At 34.9% G+C, this 23,917-nt stretch overlaps 1 protein-coding gene across 1 annotated transcript; it reads left to right on the top strand.

Moving 5' to 3' along the window:
• Positions 1–228: 228 nt before the first annotated feature.
• On the top strand, positions 229–23,663 carry LOC129275778 (adipolin-like). Its single transcript, XM_064109481.1, has 7 exons — positions 229–389; positions 4,335–4,446; positions 6,594–6,634; positions 7,585–7,749; positions 8,679–8,881; positions 15,944–16,022; positions 20,606–23,663. Exons 4-7 carry the CDS (start codon positions 7,606–7,608, stop codon positions 20,702–20,704), a joined length of 525 nt encoding a protein of 174 aa, XP_063965551.1. The 5' UTR covers positions 229–389; positions 4,335–4,446; positions 6,594–6,634; positions 7,585–7,605; the 3' UTR covers positions 20,705–23,663.
• Positions 23,664–23,917: the final 254 nt, after the last annotated feature.

The following is a 23,917-nucleotide window of genomic DNA, read 5'->3' on the forward strand; positions in this document are numbered from 1 at the left end:
CTGAGTATAGTATGATAAAAGAGAATTTGTACACAAATTATATCATGAATGTTCCCCAAGATTCATGATATAATTTGTGTACAAATTCTTCAATTAGAAGACGATGATTTTGCACTATAGAAGTCAACGAACTCCTTACAAATTTACAAAATGTAAAGGTTAACGCACAAAATGAGTTCATCAACATGGAACGTTATAGTATTTTTCCTTCTTTTAATTTGCAGCAGACAGATGATCCACCTCGCAAAGTCGACCCCGAAGGAAGTTGGTTGTCGTTCGTTCGCCATTCATCGAGGGCATCGGGATCCTCAACGTCGACATCGTCATCGACATCATCGAAAAAGAAATGCGAGAAGAAAAATAAAGACAAAAAGAATTCAAGAAGATTGGTGAGTAGTCACTGTTTTTATTCATTTATCTGTTCCATCGCCACATATAAGTAATGTATCAATATTATGGTGGCCCTGAAGAACACTCGATGACAAATCACTGTGCTTAAAGTTTTGTGAATTTTGGTAGCCAATTTGTCGACTTTGGCCGTGAATATATAATAATAACAGCGAGTTTTCGCTCATCGACGAATATTCAAGTTTGTGACATTTTCATCGAAATTTGGCGATTATTCGTTTTGACAATGGTGATTTTGGCTTTCATCGAGCTTACTTTCTTGGCTTCAAGATCACCATACGACCACTTTTAGAGGTTTCATGAAGACAGTATAGCCTTATTTTTCGGAATATACATCTATGTGTTATCACTTACAATCTTCTGAAATATTAACAAATGACGGAACAGAGTTGGTTTGATGTCGCAACATTTGAATGAATTGCAATTTCGGAACTAAACTTGTTAATACATTCCGAAATTTGAGAGAAGAACAAACAAAACCTTTAAAGAAGGTGTCACAGAAACCTGAAACTGTAAAGACAAACTAATTGGTGTATTATGAGACAACCAATGGTGATCTTACTTCATTAAAACCAGGCGTTCACCAAGTAAAGTGTATCGTTTCGGCATTCCTCAGTTCAAAAGCACCCACAACAATCACGCCAAATGCATACACTCGACCCAGCAATCCAATCACATTTTCTCCTTAGTGTTTTTCATCAATACCACCTGACAATAGGCGACGGCTCTTGACATATTCAAGACGACGAAAAGCTTGTAGAAGCAAACTGGGAATGGTACCCTCTAGGCCATGTAAGTTAGGAGAGTGTTTCATGAGACAACTTGTCAGTGACTGAAAAACTTGCTCCGAGCCAATCAGGTGCGAGGATTTCAGTAGCTTATAACGATAATCAGTGATGATCACTGACTATTTGTTTCATGGAATGCTCCCCCTTGTCCGTTGCCCTGTTGAGAAGCGCCACTGGGAAGCCATCCTTTGTTTCACGACGTCTTCAAGCATTACGGGTGTCCGTTGAATTGTCATCGGGAGGGGGCTCGGGGGGTTAGAGGGGGCTTAGCCCACCGGTGATGACACCCCAACACTGAAAGCTTTTCTTCTATGTATCTTAGTTTAGAATCATCCAGAGCGTTAAGATGGACCCCCTGTCATTCTTGTTTTGATTGACAGTTATTCTTTCTATTCTTCTGATTATTTGTGACAGGGATGACAAGAGTCTTCAAAAAGAAGGTTTGACAATGTTATTAGACCCTTAAGAAAACCGCTCCTAAACTGGCAAAACGATCTTTAGTCTGCATGGTCTACACGGTTGCTTAACGGGTATGAACTAAAGTTCGATGTAACTCATTTATTTAAAGAAAAGAGAGATAGAAAAACCCTGAAGTATACAGGCTGCTGTGGCGTAAATTTGAGTATACTCAAAACCTCAAACATCATTTTTGAAGTCCGACGACCAATATAGGTATTTTAGTTATAAAGTTTTTCGAATGACACAAAACCAAATTATTGTGCCATTTAACTTAAATTACATTTGCAATCAATTACTACTGATTATGATAGAACTCAGACTCACACCCAAACACGAAAATGATACTCATTATTTTCGTATACATGTACTTCCAAATAACTACAACGCGAAAATGATATATAGAATTTCGTTATACAGTACTACCAAATAAAAGAAAAACCCAAATAACAATATAGCAACAAGAGAGTGGTAAATCGAACATGAATCCTTTGTTTAATGTTACTGCAATATCGGGGAGTGCAGGTCTGGTGCTCTTTTTTCTTCACCTTCACTTCGAAACTTTAGTTCGGCACCCTCCTTCATAACTTCGAACATATGAGTACGGGCATCCGTACCTTACAGGACAAGTCCACCCCAACAAAAAGTTGATTTGAATAAAAAGAGAAAAATCCAACAAGCATAACACTGAAAATTTCATCAAAATCGGATGTAAAATAAGAAAGTTATGACATCTTAAAGTTTAGCTTAATTTCACAAAACAGTTATATGCACATCCTGGTTGGTATGCAAATGAGGAGACTGATGACGTCATCCACTCACTTTTTCCTTTTGTATTTTACTATAAAATATTCTAATTTTTTCCTCATTGTCAAGTGAAACAACGATTAATTCCTCCCTGAAAATGAGGAATTAGCATTGTTTAATACGATATGGTTCGGTCAAGTTGGTCATTATTGTGAAATTTGTAAAAAATGAAATATTGTATAATTCAAATAAAAGAAATAGTGAGTGAGGGACATCATCGTCTGTCTCATTTGCGTGTCACTGAGTTGTGCATATCACTGTTTTGTGAAAAAAAGCGAAACTTTAAAATGTCATAACTTTCTTATTTTACATCCGATTGTGATGAAATTTTCAGTTAGTTTGATTTTCTCTATTTATTCAAATCAAAAATTTTCTAGGGTGGACTTGACCTTTTACTTCAAAATGAAATTCATTCTCATAAAAATGTCATGAAATGAAAATTTAATCATTCTGGCTAGCCTTTTTCGCCCACTCGAATCATTTCAGATCGACGACAAACCCACCTTGAACATATTTAAACTGTGGCTTGCTGGAGGATTAGGAAAGTAAAATAGTTTGTTCATCGTACAAGGTTGCTGATGATTGTTGAATATCAAGTTCCAAAGACCGTTTGTGTACAATCACCATCAGTAAACCAGAGCGATAGTTTCCGAGAGACCCATACATGGAAATCACGCTAACCAATTCATTTCCAACATCAAGAACTTTTCTTCCAGGGGTGTTGGTGGAAAAAGAACTTTCAGGAGAATGAAATGACCCTTAGCGACTCTCATTATTTTGCGGTTTTGTCGCCCAATTGTCGCCCTCTCATAACGACTAGCACGTCCTTGGGTGTGCTGCTTTATCGCATCATTTGGGTGAATAGTAAGAGAAAAGTCGATTTTTTTTTCAACAATTCTTTGTAAGCTAGGTGAATTTTGGAGAACATAACGAGAAGAGAAAAGGACCAGTGATGGTAAATGGAGCAAGTCGTGAAGCAATTAGTATTCACACCTTAGCCAAAAGATCTTATTTCACGGTTTTTACAGGTATTCTTGAAATTGAATTTGATAACAATAGGCAAGCTCAAATCGCTCCACGCGTCAACGCGCCATTACAACATAAAATATGTGGTTCACAAAATACGAGAGATACCTGGACGAAAAGTTTCCGACTTCCTAACTTCACAGTTCACAAGGCAACCCTTATTTTATATTAAAATGTTCTTTTTATTAATCCTGACTCTTTCAAAAAAATATACCTTTTTGTACTCTCAGCGTATAAACATCCCTTGCTGTTTTTTTTAGAAACTTTCAGTAATTCTTGCAGCCACCTCCAGTGATGGATAATGCCGATCAACCTCAACTATATGGAAATCCATCAATGTCATAATTTTCATACAGGAAACTTGCAAAATATTCCTTCGGAAACAAAAATGAGCACACTGATTGCCTAAACAATGAAGCATATACGATTTTTACATTAGAATTTAGAAAACATTTTGACCACACATATGCATGTGAGATGTTGGAGTTGCTGGCTTTCCATAGTTGTGGTTGATAAGATCAATCGCAATTCTTTGTAAGACGGGGCCCTGTGTGAGTGTTTCATAAAGTTGTTCCTAAGTTACGAGGGACTTTGCGAACGACTGGTGATCCTTTCTTAGGAGCTAAATAATCCAAAATTAAAAATTAAAATTTGGTGCGCATAATTTACCTTAAGAAATGATCACCAGTCGTTCTTAAAGTCGCTCGTAACTTGCGAACACCTTCATGAAACTCCCACAACAATAAGCCTCGAACCATCCAAGGCCTGCACAGCTAATGTTCTAGAAATTTGTAAATTCGTACATGTTTTAATTTTGCAATCACGTTTTTTTTTCATCTCGTTTTTTAGCCAGTAGCTGAGGGGCCCGCTGGACCGCCCGGGCCTCAGGGCCCTGTCGGCCCACCTGGGGCACAGATCACAAAGCAGGAACTACTTACAGAATTTAGAACATTGATAAGAGGTAATGAATGTGTGTAGATAAATGTTCAATTATGGTTTTTAAGTTTTTAAAAACATTTAGTCTTAAAAAAAAAGGTGTCACCGTTTTCGGAAGTTTCTGCATTTTTTTAGATTTTGTATTGTATTCACTGTAAAAACGATAGCTGTTTAAAATTTTAAGCACATTGTTTAACTAGCCCGTCACTCTTACAGCTATTGTTTTAATTTTCAAACAAGTTGTTTAAAAATGTTAATCAATTTCAAGAAAGTATGAACATTTGTTTGTTAGATTTATGGGCTTAAACAAGGTTGCTTAAAATTTTAAGCAACGTTTCTAATTGTATGATATTATTATTAAATTGAACGGACGTGGACAAGTGCGATACCGCTTTGGCGATCATTACAAAGACTTCATACGAACGAACAGTAGTCTTATATGACACATATTTCATTCAAATCATTGATAAAAACCTTCCTCTAAAGCTAACTTCCAGGACAAAGAAGTTAATAAAGGGGGAACTGACGGGCAATATATTACAACTCCAGCCAGAATCAAAGAAATTTCTATGCGACAGTTATATTTCTTTAAGAAGGTGTGACGGTGGGCAATACATCACGCGTGAAGGAGAGGTTTGGAAAAGCCCACTGAAGGAACTATTGAATGGGTTTTGTAGGTTAATGATCTCGCAGCTCCGTTTTCAATTTCTCGACAAGTGGGGGGGGGGGGAGAAATAGGAAAAGGGAAATGGGAGTTATGTAGAAGAGAGTGTTAACTCGGATGCTTTAAAGGGGCAACCGATAATAGCCCTTAAAGGAATTATTTCCTGATGTGTGGTCCCTTAATTGCGAATGGAAGCCAATAACACTTTAGCGGTTTCGGTTATTGATTTACACCTTAATTACCATCAATGTCGTGAAATAAGCTGAGATTTGCCTAAAAGAAAACGGAACATCGCATAATTAAACGGAGATGCTAACCCTCACACATTGGGTTCAGCATATAATCTTCAAGCAATTAAATTGTGATGAGAGATTCACTAGCAGAATTCAATGGCACACTTGAACAACCTCAAGAACAAGCCCGCGCTGGAAAGTGGGCAAATTAAAATCTATTTTGAGGGGTACGAATACTTATCCAATGAACCAATTGATAAGGACATACATGTAGGTAACATTGGTCGTATGCAAAAAAATATAAGTCTCCTTCTATAATTCAATCCACTTCAATTTAACACAACATTTATTTTTCTTCCGATTGACATTTCATCCAATTTTTCATATAAAATATACAAATCAATGATATAATAATAAACAATGAATGTAAGTAGTATGTAAATTATGTATATGGAAAAAGGTGTAAAAACCTATAGAAGGGTGCTTGTGTCGAGATACACCTGTAAACATATATGACTAGACATATATATATTTATGGGAGGACAATAATATACCCAGATTATCGCATTGTATCACAATGATAATAATATTGATAATTTTTTACATTGAACCAGGTGCCAAAGATATATTTTACAATCTTTGATCAGAAAACGATTTGATTCTTTGAATGTTTCACATGTGGAAGTTACATATGCCATGAGGTCACTAATTTGTATACAGACTTTTTTTCTTTATAATAATAATAATACATACATGACCTGACGTGTGACTTGTTAAAGCAGTATAACACTTAATAATGAAAGTAAATAAGAATATTATTTGACCACGTAATTCCAATTGCTTGGCAGAAGTAAAAAAAACACAAAAAACCCCGATCTCTCCGTGGTGGCTACAGCTACGCTCGTTTCATTACCTTAACTTTGATCAAGGACTTAACTTAGATTCCAGTTTGATTGTGCATTATTCCTTAACAATAATATTAAAACACAATTTTACAAAGTGATGGATGATAATGATGATCAATGACCGTTTTTATGGCGAAGGAAAGATCACAAATTCAAGGTTATATTTTTCAATAGATCTGACAAGTCGTTTGTTGAGGAATAAAATCAAATGTAGTTTTTCGATCCCGTTCCTAAAAGTCTTTGATCGTGCCGCTAGTTGACAAAGACGATGATTGTTTACTTTTCTTATTAAGGTAGATCTCGTATTTCCATTTATATCTAAAATCGTTTTCTTATCATTCTTATTCGTTTTTCTCGATCTTTTCAACAGAAGCGGCAGAAAGACGAGCGCAGATTATTATTGGAGAAAAGGTATGATTCACTACTAACTAATTTAGTGGGGGTGGCTGGTTCAAATGCGGGCGCAACCCGTTCACATGGATTTGTAGACATGGAAAGAGTGGTGCCCCAAATTTAGTGAACCCCACCAGAAAATGAACATATTTAAAGTATTCAAGTTCTATCATATTAAAGATATTCAATTATGAAGTCGGGTGATGAAATATTACATTAAATAAAGTTTGTTTCTCTGGGCTCGCCGAACATTGTAGTGATGTTGTCTATATTCATCACTCAGCATTATGAAAGAGTCCCCTAACCCTATGTTGTGGTTGGGTTCACTAACTTTCGAGCACAACTGTATGCCGATCAAGGATCTCAGAGAATGTGGAATGGGTATGAACATCTTAAAGAAACACACACACACACACACACACAATATGACAAGCAATTTTCCACCCAAAACTGTGATAATTGAAAAAAATGTCACTTAAAAAAGGAGGGTACTCTTTTTTTAAGTGTGGGCACAGTACCAGTTTGGGGGCATGGGGAAATGTGCTCATGCCCTGTGCCACACTTCCGATCCGAACATGACCCCCCCCCCCCCTTTATCATAAGAGCAAGGTATTGAAATACGTTTATATCCATACAATGGGGAAAAAAAAGATTCAATATATAGCTAGAAATTATATACTTGTCTAAAATTGTAAGAATAAAATTCAGACAAGATATCCAAATAAACTTAAGTTCAATCAAATCAGATTTCCCATTTTTACTCATTATTATTGTAGTAATGTAATTTCTTTTAATCTCTGCAATTATTCATAAAATGATATACATGAATGTTCATGTACTTTGACATCTTTCAAAAATAAGTTTATTTCATTGATTTTCAAAATTATTCCATTTTATTGCGGTCACCTAGACTCCAAAATGTCAATGCCTGCTAACCAATTTTCTATTATTTTTGAAACCCTTTTCAGTGTCCGAGTTGTCTTCTCAACATGACGGAAGGAACAGAGTTACATCTTCCGAATCTCGAAGAACTCGAGCTCCTTCCAACCCTTCCCATCGCTTTCCATTGTAAACTCAGTAGGGACCTTGACATTCCCGGGAAAAGTCTAATTGAAGTCGTCAATTTTAGAACGGTGAGTAGTTCAGATTCGATTTAATTGAATGGCCCTTGTGTACATGACGTCATAATCTCATAGCGCCCTCACTCAGAGGATATAGGAATACGCGTAAACGGAGTTGTCAGAAAATCGCCAGCAGCAGACCTCCTCCTTATGCAAAGCTGTTGCTTCAGCCTCTAAGATGGCGGCGCGGTGACGCCAGTGCATAAGGTCTATGATTGAAATTCCCATCACATATTATGAGTAATTGCATGAATAATTAGATCAGATATAACAATAATATTGAAGTGTTAGCAGGGACATGATTAATGCACATCGACACGTTGAAGTCACAATGGCGATCATAACGTCCTGAAAGTGTGCGACACACCGACATTCGTCTGCACAGCTCGACTGCCGATTGCTAAGAAGTTGGATGAGCCGTTCTGACGTCCAGAAAGTGTGCGACATTATTTGTCCGCACAGCTCGACTGCCGATTGCCCAGAGGACGGTTGAGTCGTTCTGACATTTGGCAACGAACTTGAGAACAATTGAATTCAATACAGCATCACGCCAAGGCCGATCCTCACAATGTAGCAAGAATACGTTTGGGTCGCAAAATTCAAAGTATAATGTCATGAAAATCATTAGGATAGTTTGCGGTAGTGTTCTTTGGGCCACGATCATGACTACATCCACAGAAGTGGAACTTTTGATTTAGTTATCTTTATCTGTATGTAAACTTGATAATTAAGCCTACGTTAATTCGGTTCTTTATTGATACGAATCACTAGCAACTCCTTTCTTAATCAAATACCGTATTTAGTTTATTATAAATCAATCAGATCAATAATTTCGACTGAATGTTCGAGCAGCCATTATGTTCTAACTGAAAATAACTGACTTACCTTTACATCTACCCTTTTCTCGTATTCCCTTTTCTCCTTCAAACCCCTGTCTTCAGCCGATAGATACCGGGTCATTTCAGCGAGGGCGAGGGTTGGATGTCCGCTCAGGTAGATTCACAGCCCCTCGCACAGCCATATACCAACTCTCTGCAAACCTTCACATAGGCCAGCGGCTCTCCGACGTCAAATCAAGAGAGCTCAAGCCGCGAGATAATGTCCGAATTCTCATCTGTATCAACTCCATGTGCCAGAGACACACGTAAGTACCACATTGTTGGATTGAAATGATTTGATAAAAATCCCCCTCCAAAAAAGGTTCCAGTACTAGCAATTTTTTCTCACTCTAACACTACAAATCTCACACTAACAAATTGTGTTATTGTGAAAGCTCTCAATCAGATATGACTATTTACGTCTGGACCGACCTTCTGAACGTCACCATTCGAAAGATGTGACCGGGGCTTGAACCTCGAATCTCTGCATCAATAGACCAGTTCGGAATTACCACATGGGCAATTTTGGTCAAATGACCTTTCATTTCTTTCATTGTGATAGGCAGATTTCAAAGCGAGATATTTTGTAAGCATGCCTTACATAGCAGGATGCAGAAATTGCATAGACCAGGTGACTAAAATAGCACACAATGAACACTCTATGAAGGTATTTGTTGCATTTCTGCTATGAATGCATTATCTTGTTGTTATATCAATATACTTGGCCAACTGTGAAATACCTGTCGCTAATGGACGCATTGTTGTTTTTGTGTGGATCTAATGAAAAACCCAATTCAAAACAATTATGAATAATCAAGACATCAAAGTTGGTGCTTATCTCATTAAATATTAAACCGCCATGTCACTTTAGTACCAATGACCTTCCTCTGATCATGCGCAGAATGGAACTCCGAACTGGCAACTTCCCACACGTTCCATTGATTTCAGGCGCACCCCACAACGTCCAGTTAATGTGAGTCTATTGCTTTAGTGTGTTGTAGAGAGTAAAAAAGAGAATGATGGCACTAGAAAGGAAACAGAATTATTCGATTTATAAGCTAATGAATTGAATTAATTAAAAAAAATAATAACCAAATGAATTAAAAAAAAATGTTTTTAGCTCTGACTTGGTGATCAAAATAGATAGATAGATAGATAGATAGATAGATAGATATATGGATATATCAAAGATTAATACTAGAAGGCCAATAAGCCAGTTCGGAGTTCCATTCTGCGCATGATCAGAAGAAGGTCATTTGTACTAAAGTGACATGGCGGTTATTTTCATTTATAGATCCACAAAAACAACAACAATGCGTCCATTAGCGGCAGGTATTTCACAGTTATTTCACAGTATTTCACAGTTCACATGCTATTGCATTCATAGCAGAAATGCAACAAATACCTTCATAGAGTGTTCATTGCGTGCTATCTTAGTCACCTAGTCTATGCAATTTCTGCATCCTGCTATGTAAGGCATGCTTGCATAATATCTTGCTTTGAAATCTGCCTATCGTAATGAAAGGAATGAAGGGTCATTTTACCAAAATTGCCCATGGAAGACTCCGAACTGGTCTATTATCAGTAGACATGGTAGACATGCATGCTTTCTAACAAGAGCTTGTCATAAGTTTGTCAGACATAGCAACAATTAACGTACACACTGGATTCCAGGTAGTCCTGTTTTGAATTCATTCACTGAAAACAGGGTAACAAAATGATAAAAGACCATTGCCAGAAGTGAACGTATTTAGATGAAAACATGCATCCATGCAAGCATTGCGTAAGAAAGACAGATTGAATTAAAGAAATAAAAAAAAAGAAATTATTTAACACATTGAAAATGAGAACAGGAAGAGGGAGTGAGCATGCAAGGGGGAAAAAAGATAGGTAGATGGATATGCTAAAGGAATGTAGGAGTGCTATAATTAATGCACACATGCATGAATATTGTCCACATAATCGGGGGGAAACAACGCACAATCTAAATTACAAGGATTTAAAATAAATCCGTTACGACTGTGAATAGTGACCAGTCGATGTTGGGATTTAAGATTTAAGATTAATCCACAAAGATTAAATGCTAATAAATTTGGATTTAAAAATCAATTTTTTTTTAGATTAACATTTAAATCTTTAAGGATTGATTTTAAATCATAAATATCGACTAATCACTATTCACAGCCGTTAAGAATTTCCTGTCTTTTTGGAGTGTACATTGCCACAAATGACGGTGTTTTTGCGGTTTAATGTGGAAAGAGAAACAAAACACAAACCCTTACAATGACAAAGAATTGCAATTATTATTACAATGTGTCTTGATTGGTGACTGTTTGAAATATTCCACCGCACCCACGGCTCAATGTCAATATCTCATTTTCAAACTTTTTTTCAAGGAATTCCTTCTGATCGTGTATTTGACCTTGGTATTGGTGTGAATGGTTTTTTTAATTCCCTGTTCCAAATTGTAATTTGGCAAATCGTCCACTTATCACGTGGTCTACATTCATTTAGTCCTATGCCATTCCGTCCATCAACATTTCTTCTAACAACCATTTGGTCCAATAATCACTTCTTCTAATCACAAGTTCGTCTATGACCATTTCGTCTCATAATGTTGGTCTAATATACATTTTCTTTTCATTCATTTCGCCCAATTAACACTTAGTCCAATTAGACAAAATTATATATGGACTAAATGCTATTGGACCAACTGGTTATTCGACGAAATGGTGAGTGGACGAAATGGCAGTTAAACCCTGTGGATAGTGGACGAACTCATGGTAGACTAAATGACTGTAGACGAGTTGGTAATTGGACGAATTGGCATTAGATAAATTGAAAATAAACCTAGTGGTCTTCCTAAAGGTATACACTTTAAAAACTGTTTTTAAATTCAAAGCATGTTTATGCCCGTCACTAACTGTTTGTTTTAAAGTTTTAAAGAAGTTGTTTAAAAGTTTAAACAAAAGTTAGAGTTAAATCTTTATTTTACACCGTCATTATCAAATACATCCCTTTCTTAAATTGTCTTGAAGCATTAGGAGTTTGAGCTCGTTTGGGGGTAAACTCGTCTACATTACAAATCAAATTTACAAGCAAATATGTAATAATGTCGGTGTATAGGCGATGTATGATTTTAACGAAATTTCTGGTCAAAGCATCTATCAAACTCTGGCATGATAAATGCGGAGCTCATTTTGTTGCCACGCTCTGTGAACGCTACTTCTTTTGTAAAGCAAAAAAAAAAAGGAGAAGAATTCAAATCTTTTTCAGAATAAATCTTACTCTAATGCCAATCAAACGATTTATCCTTGATTATCGTCTAAGCACGTTGGGGAACTGTCGCCTCTGATAATGTAACTGTTATGAATGTCTTTATCTGTCCATTCACCTTCCAGCATACGTTCCCATGATGCCCCGCTGTCATGACAACAATTTTATCACCACTCAATGCCCGCCATTTTGTCCCGAAAACAATAGAACGCGTCAAATTCCCATTCAAACCACACATATTCCACGGTGAAAAGGGTGTCCCAACCCCTCCTCCGCAGAAAAAAATGAAAGAAGGACACAAAAGCGTCTTTTGAGTTGTAAGAATAAGTATATTATTAAATATTAGTTGTAACAATGCTTATGCTTGGGAAAATTGAGACGAAATTCAATATTTTCGTTTGGAGGAAGGTCACCTACGTTTTAACACGTTATTGAATTGCATATAGAAATAAACCTTCAATCCATTGTTACGATGGTAGAATACTTCTACAATGTCAATTTATGTATATCGTTTTAGGATCAAGTTTATGTGGAAATATCATTCGAAGTCAAGTATGACTTGGCAAAAGTCCTACTTCATTCTCTCATCTAATATGAATTTCCATTCCCCGAATAACTCCACTTTCATGCGTTCCTAATCCTATAGTTTGTTTTCATATTTCTGAGGAAACCCCCTCCTAAAAAAATGTTGATTTCCATTCACCGGCCTTTATTCGGAATTCGTGTAATAATTACTTACTTCTCATCAGTACCATAATTTATTTCGTTCTGAAGTGTAAAGTCGCTCCAAAATTAAGTTAATGCCGTAAAGAGGAGTCATAGTTTGAATTATATAGTATTTAACATCATCTCTGTATTTTCTAACAATATATCGTCTAAGTAAATTATAAAATTATTTTCCTTTAAATGACGGACAATGAGTTGAAAATACAAGAAATAGCAGTGTTATGTGCATTTTTGTTTTGTGATGTCACAAGCGGTCAACTGTTCATTATGGCATGTGGGCTCGCTCATGTCAATTCCATAAATTTCAATTTCAATGGTTCAATAATATTTGTCTGATATAATAATGTAGAATTTACGAGTAAAATTATTTATTAATTTGATAATTATTATTATTCTGAGGAAATTGCATTTTACATGCATGATATATACGAGTGAGCTGCTCGCATGTAATGTCACTAATCTAAAAGTTCAAAATCTACAATTTTATTCTTTAATTGATTTCAACCAAACATTCTTTGGTATGTGTCCCATCATATTATGCTTTTATTAAAACCAAAGGGCGATCTTCCCTTTAAGAAATGACTTGATTGGATCTCGTGTATAGAGAATCCCACAGAAGAAAATCTCGCAGCGTGATAAAACCAACTTCTTTTCACTGCTTTTGCTTCAGTTTAATCGTCTTTTCCGGGAAGAATTTTACGCCAAATTTAAGACCCTCAAAAGCGCGGTCGCCACAAGTAGAGTAAAAAAGTATAAGTAAATGTAATAATAGCGTACCGCTTCAGATGCGTCTTTCAGTGTTTTTTCCCTTACAATAATACTCATGATACTGATGTATGAAAGATGGTGCGGGTGTGTGAAGAACGTCATTAGTTTGTCCGAAGTTAATCTGACGTGGCAGCGAGAGAATTGTACATATTAATTACGACCATTATGTTGCATGCTAACTCCCCTTGATATAAATGTTTACATCTTAAAAAATGGAACTCGGCTTCACAAAACTTTGTAAGACTTATTTGGCACACAAAGGAGTGTCCAGTCGTACTGTTACACACGTAATATGATTTTTTTTTCTAAGAAGTATCTGACATGGTGATGTTTCGTGAGAATGGTTCTTTTCTGGGAGAATCTCGGTACAAGAAGACAAAAAACTTTACTCAAGTATGAGGGTATCTCGTTGCTTTCTATTGGAGAGGAAAATATGAATAGAGAGAGTAAGAGAGAGAGAGAGAGAGGGGGGAGAGGGGGATTAAAAAAAGGGAGGGGGTTGAGCCATTCCAGTTTTGGAGAGAGGTTCCTGTTTACAAAGTAGCAAAGTACATTTTGCATAAAAGGAATACCTCCATGCATATTTGTGTGGTTTAAACGAAATAGGTTCAGAATAGGAGGTTACGGCCGTTAAATTCAGAAACTGTTTCAATAAATCATGAAAAAAATGATGTTTCAAAGTGCCCCTCCAAAGTGTGCCACCAACACTGCGAAATCGGAGACAAGAAAATCATATTTCGAAATAAATCAACCAATTTAGCGCCTGGGAGGAGGACATGACGTCTCCGGCGCCGATAAACACAAACAAGAATTCTGGAAGGATTCATAATTTTGTTGACAATCTTTTTTGTTTCTCTCTTTCTGAACTCTTGGTGAAACAGTTGATGTAAATTATTTCATTTTTGTGGATGTCAGGAGGTTATGAAAAGAATTCGGAAACATCTTCACACTGTTGTTGTACCGATGACAGATTTGAGAAGTTCACGGGGGGAGTCGATCGAAATTGTATAGGGCTATATACACCATGTACACTGTGAATTTACTGTTTTTAGTGTGAATTATGAAGCAAGGCGAATTTGAGAGATCTAAGAGGCACATCTGTTCTTTTATATCATAAAAATGCTACAAACAGCACAATATCCCATTTGTTACAGCTCAAAGACACGGCCGAATCGGTCTTCAATGTAATTTAGCGTTGATGAGAAGATTGTCCATTAAATACTGTATCAGTAAAGAAAGTGGCGACGTCTTTTTACGAAATAATGTAATGAGTATAGGGGACCATAACACATCTTAATTTACACTTAAAATTGAGAAGAACATTGGCTCCTAAATTCTTAATTAGCATTAGACAAGTGTTATAGTGTTGTAGATGTGGATTTCGCGACATAAATAAACGTAAGGGATATCGGAACAGAATTCTTTCTTTCAAAGTTGGAAAGTATCTACTTTGACGGGGGGGGGGGGGGGTAGCTGGTCACGTTAAGCGTGGTTATTAATTTCAGAAAGTTCGATTTGCTAGTTTTGTTTTATTTCATCTTGTCTACAAATCTACACTTTAAATGTAACGTTGATGCGCGGACGAGATTGTTTGTGTATAGGTTTTAGAGTAGGTCTATAGTATTGACTTCAGGGATGGGCTTTGGGATGGTGCCTGGTTATAATCGCCTTAAACTCTTTAAATAGTTCTTAAAACCTTTAAACAGATCTAAATATCTCGTGCTTCTCATTTAATGCTTGGGCTGGCATGTCTCTTCAATACCCTCACCTCTGCCCAGTGTTCTATTCACGGTTTTGATAAATTTCTTTGTTATGCAATATGCATTTTACTTAATTCTGTTTCGGGTTGTAAATTACCATTTCGCTGGCGGGTGGGGGGGGGGTGAGGGGGCACTTGACTGAAGATAAATTCAGTAGGCCTATATATGTGGCGTTCTGGACAAGTTTTTTTTCTCGAAATTATCTGCCGAAATTATGTTATGGTTAAAAAAAACTAATGTTTATATTAAATAATGATTGCCCGTAAATTTTGTTGCCATATTAAGCAAAATGCAATTTTAAGGCGCTTCGCGCTTTTCGAGCAACATCCCATTTCAAACCAAATCCAAGCTCCCCCTTCCTCCCTACAGATCCTTAAGTGAACTCAAAATAAAAAAATGATAATGATAAAAAATGCAATAAAATGAAATTAAATTAAATGATGTGATATGAAATGAAATGTAATGTTTTGATAACACCTCTATTCTTTCAGTCTCTCATTTTGCGGCCCTCTCTTTCTCTATATCTCTGTCTCTGCTCAATGCGGTATATGTAATTAAGTTTTCGTTTAGGTCTTTTTTCAAGCAATCTGCTTATGATGACAATTATTCTGCAAAATGTGAATATTATCATAAATGATAATATGGCACTATATAATTTTGGGAATGACATTTTTGTACTCTTAATCTATAGATTATGCAAAGCAAAGTAATTTATGTAATCACCATAATTATTATTTTACGAAAAACGTATGATATGTATTATATGAATGCAGAATGCATCTTTTTTTTTCAATACAGGTCATTAGAGTTTGTATCAGGCATGGAGAGTAACAGTCGAGTATTCACCGTGGCAGTATCTGGTCTCCTTCAAATAGAGGTAAACATATTATCCCCATTTTATATTCTTACAACCCATCTCCCCTCCCCACCACAAGGGGGCGGTACAGATCCAGAATGTTTAATGCATGAGGACATGTATAAAACATGAGCGTTTTATCCAATCCTACATGGGCATTATGCGCATTTTGACGTCATTACTCATGAATTAAACATTGACCTTCCAAAATCAACCTTCAATTTGGCCAAATGGCAGCCATGTTTGTTATGTACAAAAGATATGGAAAATCAAAACCGCGCGAAAATAGTTCCCTCTCTAGCACCCTTCGGGAGCTTACGTATACGTAAGATCGTATCTCTGTGCAGAATTTAGCACTTTTTTAAAAAGAAAATTGACAAGCCAAAAAAAAGAAAAAGATCATCGCTTCAATTACCCCCTTTCCTTTACTTTGATGTCTGGATGCCCCCTTTTCTTTTTACACATCTATTATTTTTTTCCCCAAGATTTTATCATTCTTCATGGGGGGGGGGGGGTTAGATACATCGTTAAATGTGACCCTTTACCCGTATTTGTTGTATTAGTCAATCTATTGATCGTAACTTCGAAACAAATTAAGTAAGCTCTCCCGGTGCGGCTATGAGGCGCCGAATGTACTAATATTATATAGAACAATTATTTGTTATATAATCATTATTTATTAAATAATAACTATTATTTATATATAATTTACATTTTATTTGTAAATAACTACTATTATATAAAATATCATTTCTAATTATTTATATATAATTCCAAGTAATACTTCATTATTTGTAAATAATAATAGTTCGACATTCCATTATTTATAAATAATGATTATTTGTTTTTCATTATTTATAAATAATGATTATTTGTTTTTCATTATTTATAAATAATGATTATTTGTTTTTCATTATTTACAAATAATGATTATTTGTTTTTCATTATTTATAAATAATGATTATTTGTTTTTAATTATTTATAAATAATGATTATTTGTTTTTCATTATTTATAAATAATTTGTTGAGTTTTCCATTATTTATAAATAATGATTATTTGTTAAATAATGAAAACGTCTACTTCATTATTTATAAATAATTTTTTCGAGTGCACCATTATTCTCATTATTTATAAATAATCATTATTTAATGTTCGAGTTTTCCATTATTTATAAATAAAGATTATTTGTTAAATAATGAAATATCTACTTCATTATTTATAAATAATAATTTTGTTTCAATATCCATTATTTATAAATAATCATTATTTATAAACAATTTTTACAGTTTGCCATTATATACAAATAATCATTATTTATATACAAATAACCATTATTTATTAAATAATGCCATTATCTATTAAATAATGCCATTATTTATTAAATAATGGAAAACTCGCTATAACATGCAAATGTGGGACCGCCCATGATATGAATATTCATGATGCGATTTCCTTTTTCGTGATTTTTCTTCACAAATTTTTGTCCATTTCCTCTTCATAATGACATTTCTTGAAGCAATTTTCTAGGGATATGGTCTGATTGTAATATTCTTCATTTTCTATATAACCTTGTCTTCGTAGAAATATCAAAAAGTGTAATTTTATACGATTTTTCCTACAGTTCACAATCCCCATAGGCGCGCGTGTATCGGAGGGACAACCGGTGAATCGACGGAGTGCTCTTCATCGAAATACTACGTTGGTTGGTCCCCGGAAGTGGCGGGCGGAATTTAGCCCGAATCCTCGATGGAAGTCGATCAAGTGCATATGAGCTGAGAGAGTGAAATATCAGTGTACTTGTACAGGCCCTTCTACTTTTTATAAATATTTATTGTTGCTTTTTTTGTTAAGTTAATTTTTCCTGGTGTAGAGATAAGTTTCAGTTCTAATAATGCACTTCAAATACATTTTGGAGTGTCTGTTTGAGGCGTTTGGGGCGATTTCACCCTGGCCCCAAAATGCTCGCAACGACAATACGGGGCCATGGTGACCCCTAAATTTTTAAAAACTTATTTTTCTATTGAAAATTATCACAAAATTCACCAAAAGTGTGCACGAAAGCCTTCGTATTTCACTTTTAAAACTCCAAAAAGTGCCCAAATGACAAGCTTGGTCGCTTCGCTGTGTCGCTTTCAACTTGAGAACGTTTACGCGTCTGCTTCCCCCCCCCCCTCCTCCGAAAGAAATTCTGTATACGGCCATGCTCTAAAGAGCCTGGCACATTGATTTATGTATACTTCATTTTCATTATTTTTATCTCATTATCAACATGGCCTTACGCAGAATTTTTTTCCAGGGGGGCCGGGGCCGGAGCATGACGCGCGTAAACTTTCTCAAAAAAATCTTGAAAGCGAGACAGCCACGGGACCAAGCCCAAATGACAAGCTTGGTCGCTTCGCTGTCTCGCTTTCAACTTGAGAACGTTTACGCGCGTCTGCCCCCACCTCCCGAAAGAAATTCTGTGAACGGCCATGCTCAAAAGAGCATATGGCACATTGATTTATATGTACTTTTCATTTTCATTATTTTTATCACATTATCATCATGGCCTTACACAGAATTTTTACCGGGGGGGGGGGGGGGGGGAGCAGCTAGGACGCGCGTAAAGTTTCTCAAAAAAATCTTGAAAGCGAGACAGCGAGGCGACCAAGCTCAAATGACAAGCTTGGTCGCTTCGCTTTTTTAAGATTTTTATGAGAAAGTTTACGCGCGTCCTGCTCCCCCCACCCCCCCCCCCCCGGAAAAAATTCTGCGTAAGGCCATGATGATAATGAGATAAAAATAATGAAAATGAAGTATACATAAATCAATGTGCCAGGCTCTTTAGAGCATGGCCGTATACAGAATTTCTTTCGGAGGAGGGGGGTGGGGGGGAAGCAGCTACGCGTAAACGTTCTCAAGTTGAAAGCGACACAGCGAAGCGATCAAGCTTGTCATTTGGGCACTTTTTGGAGTTTTAAAAGTGAAATACGAAGGCTTTCGTGCACACTTTTGGTGAATTTTGTGATAATTTTCAATAGAAAAATAAGTTTTTAAAAATTTAGGGGTCACCATGGCCCCGTATTGTCGTTGCGAGCATTTTGGGGCCAGGGTGAAATCGCCCCAAACGCCTCAAACAGACACTCCAAAATGTATTTGAAGTGCATTATTAGAACTGAAACTTATCTCTACACCAGGAAAAATTAACTTAACAAAAAAAGCAACAATAAATATTTATAAAAAGTAGAAGGGCCTGTACAAGTACACTGATATTTCACTCTCTCAGCTCATATGCACTTGATCGACTTCCATCGAGGATTCGGGCTAAATTCCGCCCGCCACTTCCGGGGACCAACCAACGTAGTATTTCGATGAAGAGCACTCCGTCGATTCACCGGTTGTCCCTCCGATACACGCGCGCCTATGGGGATTGTGAACTGTAGGAAAAATCGTATAAAATTACACTTTTTGATATTTCTACGAAGACAAGGTTATATAGAAAATGAAGAATATTACAATCAGACCATATCCCTAGAAAATTGCTTCAAGAAATGTCATTATGAAGAGGAAATGGACAAAAATTTGTGAAGAAAAATCACGAAAAAGGAAATCGCATCATGAATATTCATATCATGGGCGGTCCCACATTTGCATGTTATAGCGAGTTTTCCATTATTTAATAAATAATGGCATTATTTAATAAATAATGGCATTATTTAATAAATAATGGCATTATTTAATAAATAATGGTTATTTGTATATAAATAATGATTATTTGTATATAATGGCAAACTGTAAAAATTGTTTATAAATAATGATTATTTATAAATAATGGATATTGAAACAAAATTATTATTTATAAATAATGAAGTAGATATTTCATTATTTAACAAATAATCTTTATTTATAAATAATGGAAAGCTCGAACATTAAATAATGATTATTTATAAATAATGAGAATAATGGTGCACTCGAAAAAATTATTTATAAATAATGAAGTAGACGTTTTCATTATTTAACAAATAATCATTATTTATAAATAATGGAAAACTCAACAAATTATTTATAAATAATGAAAAACAAATAATCATTATTTATAAATAATGAAAAACAAATAATCATTATTTATAAATAATGAAAAACAAATAATCATTATTTGTAAATAATGAAAAACAAATAATCATTATTTATAAATAATGAAAAACAAATAATCATTATTTATAAATAATGAAAAACAAATAATCATTATTTATAAATAATGGAATGTCGAACTATTATTATTTACAAATAATGAAGTATTACTTGGAATTATATATAAATAATTAGAAATGATATTTTATATAATAGTAGTTATTTACAAATAAAATGTAAATTATATATAAATAATAGTTATTATTTAATAAATAATGATTATATAACAAATAATTGTTCTATATAATATTGGTACATTCGGCGCCTCATATGCGGCAGGCCCAAATATGTATGAAATAAATAAATGCAGTGAGCCATATACATGACTTTATTTTACATTTCTATGTTCTGGATAGGCCTATAAAAACAATGAAACAAAGAAGACAGTTAAAATAAAGTCTGTCACATTTTTTTTTTAAATTTCCATTTTCAGGAGGGACAATACGCGTCAGTGTACATCGACAATAGTTCAGGTCGAAGAATTGAGATCCAAGTTGGATCGGACTATAGCGGAGTCTTGATGGGAGTCTAATCGGTCTAGAGCTTCCTTCAAAATTAAGATGTTTTGAAATTGACAAATTTGAAATTGAAATTGAACAACTGCAGCGGCAACAACAATAACCCATTATCATGATTGATAGCGGATGAACATGAGACTATCAGTCGATGTTGGACGTCCTTTCACTGTGGTAGAAGTTTTATAAAAAAGGAAATTGGGAGATTGTTATCAAGTTTGAGTTCTAATCATTGATTTTATATTTTAGAGATAAACCATCGAATTTCCTTGAACCTTTACTCCGACCAAAAACAAGAAAATCCAGCTCATCTCAGAAGACGATATTTTAATGATCAGCTATGACAAGCGGCCAACCCACGTAAAGGACAAATGTGATATTTTGAAGCAGAGAAATCTTTATTTACTTCTACGTTTTTTTTTTCAAATTTGGATGTGAAAGGAAAATAATGCAACTTATTCATGTGAGCAACGTCATAAAGGCCTTGCCTATACATCATATCACATTCGAAAAGAGTGAAATGGATTACTGCCATCATGTAGACATTGCTGTTATCATTTTGGTTTCGAGTCGGTTCGAATGGGAACTAACCGGTTGTCAAGTTTCATCCGAGACCGATGAATGTGGATTGACTCCATACATTGCCGAACAAGGTCCGGCGATCGGGCCGATACTATCCAAGATGTGATCGGTTTGGAACCTATACTCTTTAGTTCTGGCATATTATTGTCTGCTTCTTGGATTCAGGCCGACACAAACTTATCACGTGATTCTCAATCGATAGCATTTATCGATGGCATGTAGCCTTCCTACTCAAAATCACGTGATTTCTGATGGAGTCTTAAAACTAAATTGAGAGGCGACCCTGTCAAATATTGAGTGACAATTTTAATACCTTACTAATGAGTTTGTTTCTTTACAAAATATCATAACTTGTATGAGTTGCTACATCGAATATTGAGTAAAACAAAATATTAATTTAGTTAATCAAACCACTGAAGGGTCTTAATCATTATCACAATGCATGCTAGTTTGCACGGTGTAAAGTGCAACGCTTATCTCGACAACATTTTGCTTATGTGTTTTTATAAACTATTCCTCTACTCATAAGCTTAAAGAATATGATTTAGCTGTTTAACGAGAAGTATTTTATGTATTCCAAAGGTAAAACTTGTCCCCCATACCCATAACCAGTTACCTGTGTAACATCGCCGAGAATTTTTGTTGTGTTCGTACAGAAATTCACTCATCGTGGATGGGAATACTCTATAAAAACACGCTCTAGGTTAAAATGCTTGATATGATATTTCGTAATGTTATGTTGTTGTTTCATCAAAAGTAATTCATTTTAGTGGCGAATAGACATGTGGTCATTTGTGATGTTTAGAGAATCTCACGATATCTTCTTATTCATTATTCAAAAATTGAAATAACTTGAAAAAAAATCATTATAACGAGCCTCAATTAGAAGATGGTAATAGATGATTACAAATATAATTACTTTTACAATTGGAAAAAAAATTAAATAAATTGCACATCGTTGACGAAAACGTGTTTTTATTCCACTTTGCATCATTTTATCTGATTCCAAGACGATCGAGTCGCAAAATCATCTTTACATTACTAATTATAGATATTTAAAAAAAAATTCCACAACGTTGGGTGCGATATGGAATTTTGTTTGTATTCAGGACAATAATGACCAATCAATCGATTTATGTAAGATATAATTATTATATGATATCATGATATTATCATGTGATTGAAGTTTGTGTATAGAACTATCATTGTATAAAATTAAAATTGTACACAGATGCATTATGGGTAGGGAAGTGACGTATCAATGGCAGTTGTTATGTGTATTTATCGTTCAAGATATTGAAATCTTCGTCATGTACCATGTCTCTATGTAATATAACTTATTGTGAACTGTATATTCCTTATTTATATTTAAAAATATGTACATTTTAGACTGTGTATCAAGAATATTGCAAGATGTCTAGATATTCATTTTATGATCAAAACAATATGTTGTAGAAGTTTTTGGATGTATATCACATTTTAATGGTTATGAAGATATTCTTGTATTTTGTTAATTAAATCAACATTTGACTGGAAGTGATATTGATTTTCATAAGACTTCGTCCGAGTTTCTTCTAGATTTCTCGTAAAATAAAATGAAATCAAATTAAAGATTTTAATATGTTTTAACAAAGTTGAAATCTTTACATGTACAACATTCGAAAATGTATTATGGAAAAAATCTGGAAAAAAAGGAATTTCCTTGGAGTTTCAGTACATGGTCTTCGAGAAAACGTAGAGGAACTTTTTCTTTTCATATCGATAAATATTTTTAGATAAAAAAGAATGTACCGCCACAAACAGATTTTCTGTCAACTGTTAATATTATAATTTATCTTAAATAACGATCCATATTGGATGACTTCCGAGAAAATATTTCAATGAAAGGAATCAAACTTTTCTGAACTAAATTTTATATCTTATATATATGAGCAGATTGTTTTGACTATCTAATGTCAAGAAATTTGTTTTCTTTCACTTTACCAGTGAATGATGTAGTATTTCGCATGGTGCTCGACCCTTGTTTATTAACTCTTCATCCAATTTGATGTCAAAATTTCGATATATATTTTATTAAAAGCTTGATAAAATATATTGTATTGTTATTATTATTGTTAAAAAGAGAATGCACTATTCTCAAGTTTGCCTATCTTTATTTTCAAGACCTTCGAATACAGCTTATTACTGCCATTATGACCACTGTCAGGTTCATAACGGAGCTAAAATGTACTTGAAATATTTATTTTTCGCATATTTTTGTATTTTTCTTTGAATCTCAGGGTTATGTTTTGTATGGAACCCTTAATTAAAATGCCATCGCTCTGTCTGTGTTAATCATCAGTTATAAATTCAAGTATGAATTCAATAGAATAAATAACGCTGTAATCATAAATACTTCAATGCGTCTGTTTGTCATGAAATTAATTTAAATAATGTCTCGTAAGATGATGACAACAATGGGCAGATGGTGGTGGTGGTGGCGGTGATGATAATGTTGGTGATGAGGATGTGGTGATGATGATGCTGGTGGTGATGAGGATGAGAATGATGGTGATGGTGATGATGATGGTGATAATGATGATGGCGATAATGATGATGATGATGTTGATGATCATGGTGATGATGGTGATGATGATAATGATGGTGGC

This window comes from Lytechinus pictus, chromosome 14 (genome assembly GCF_037042905.1).
Source record: "Lytechinus pictus isolate F3 Inbred chromosome 14, Lp3.0, whole genome shotgun sequence".
In the NCBI taxonomy this organism is placed as follows: Eukaryota; Metazoa; Echinodermata; class Echinoidea; order Temnopleuroida; family Toxopneustidae; genus Lytechinus; species Lytechinus pictus.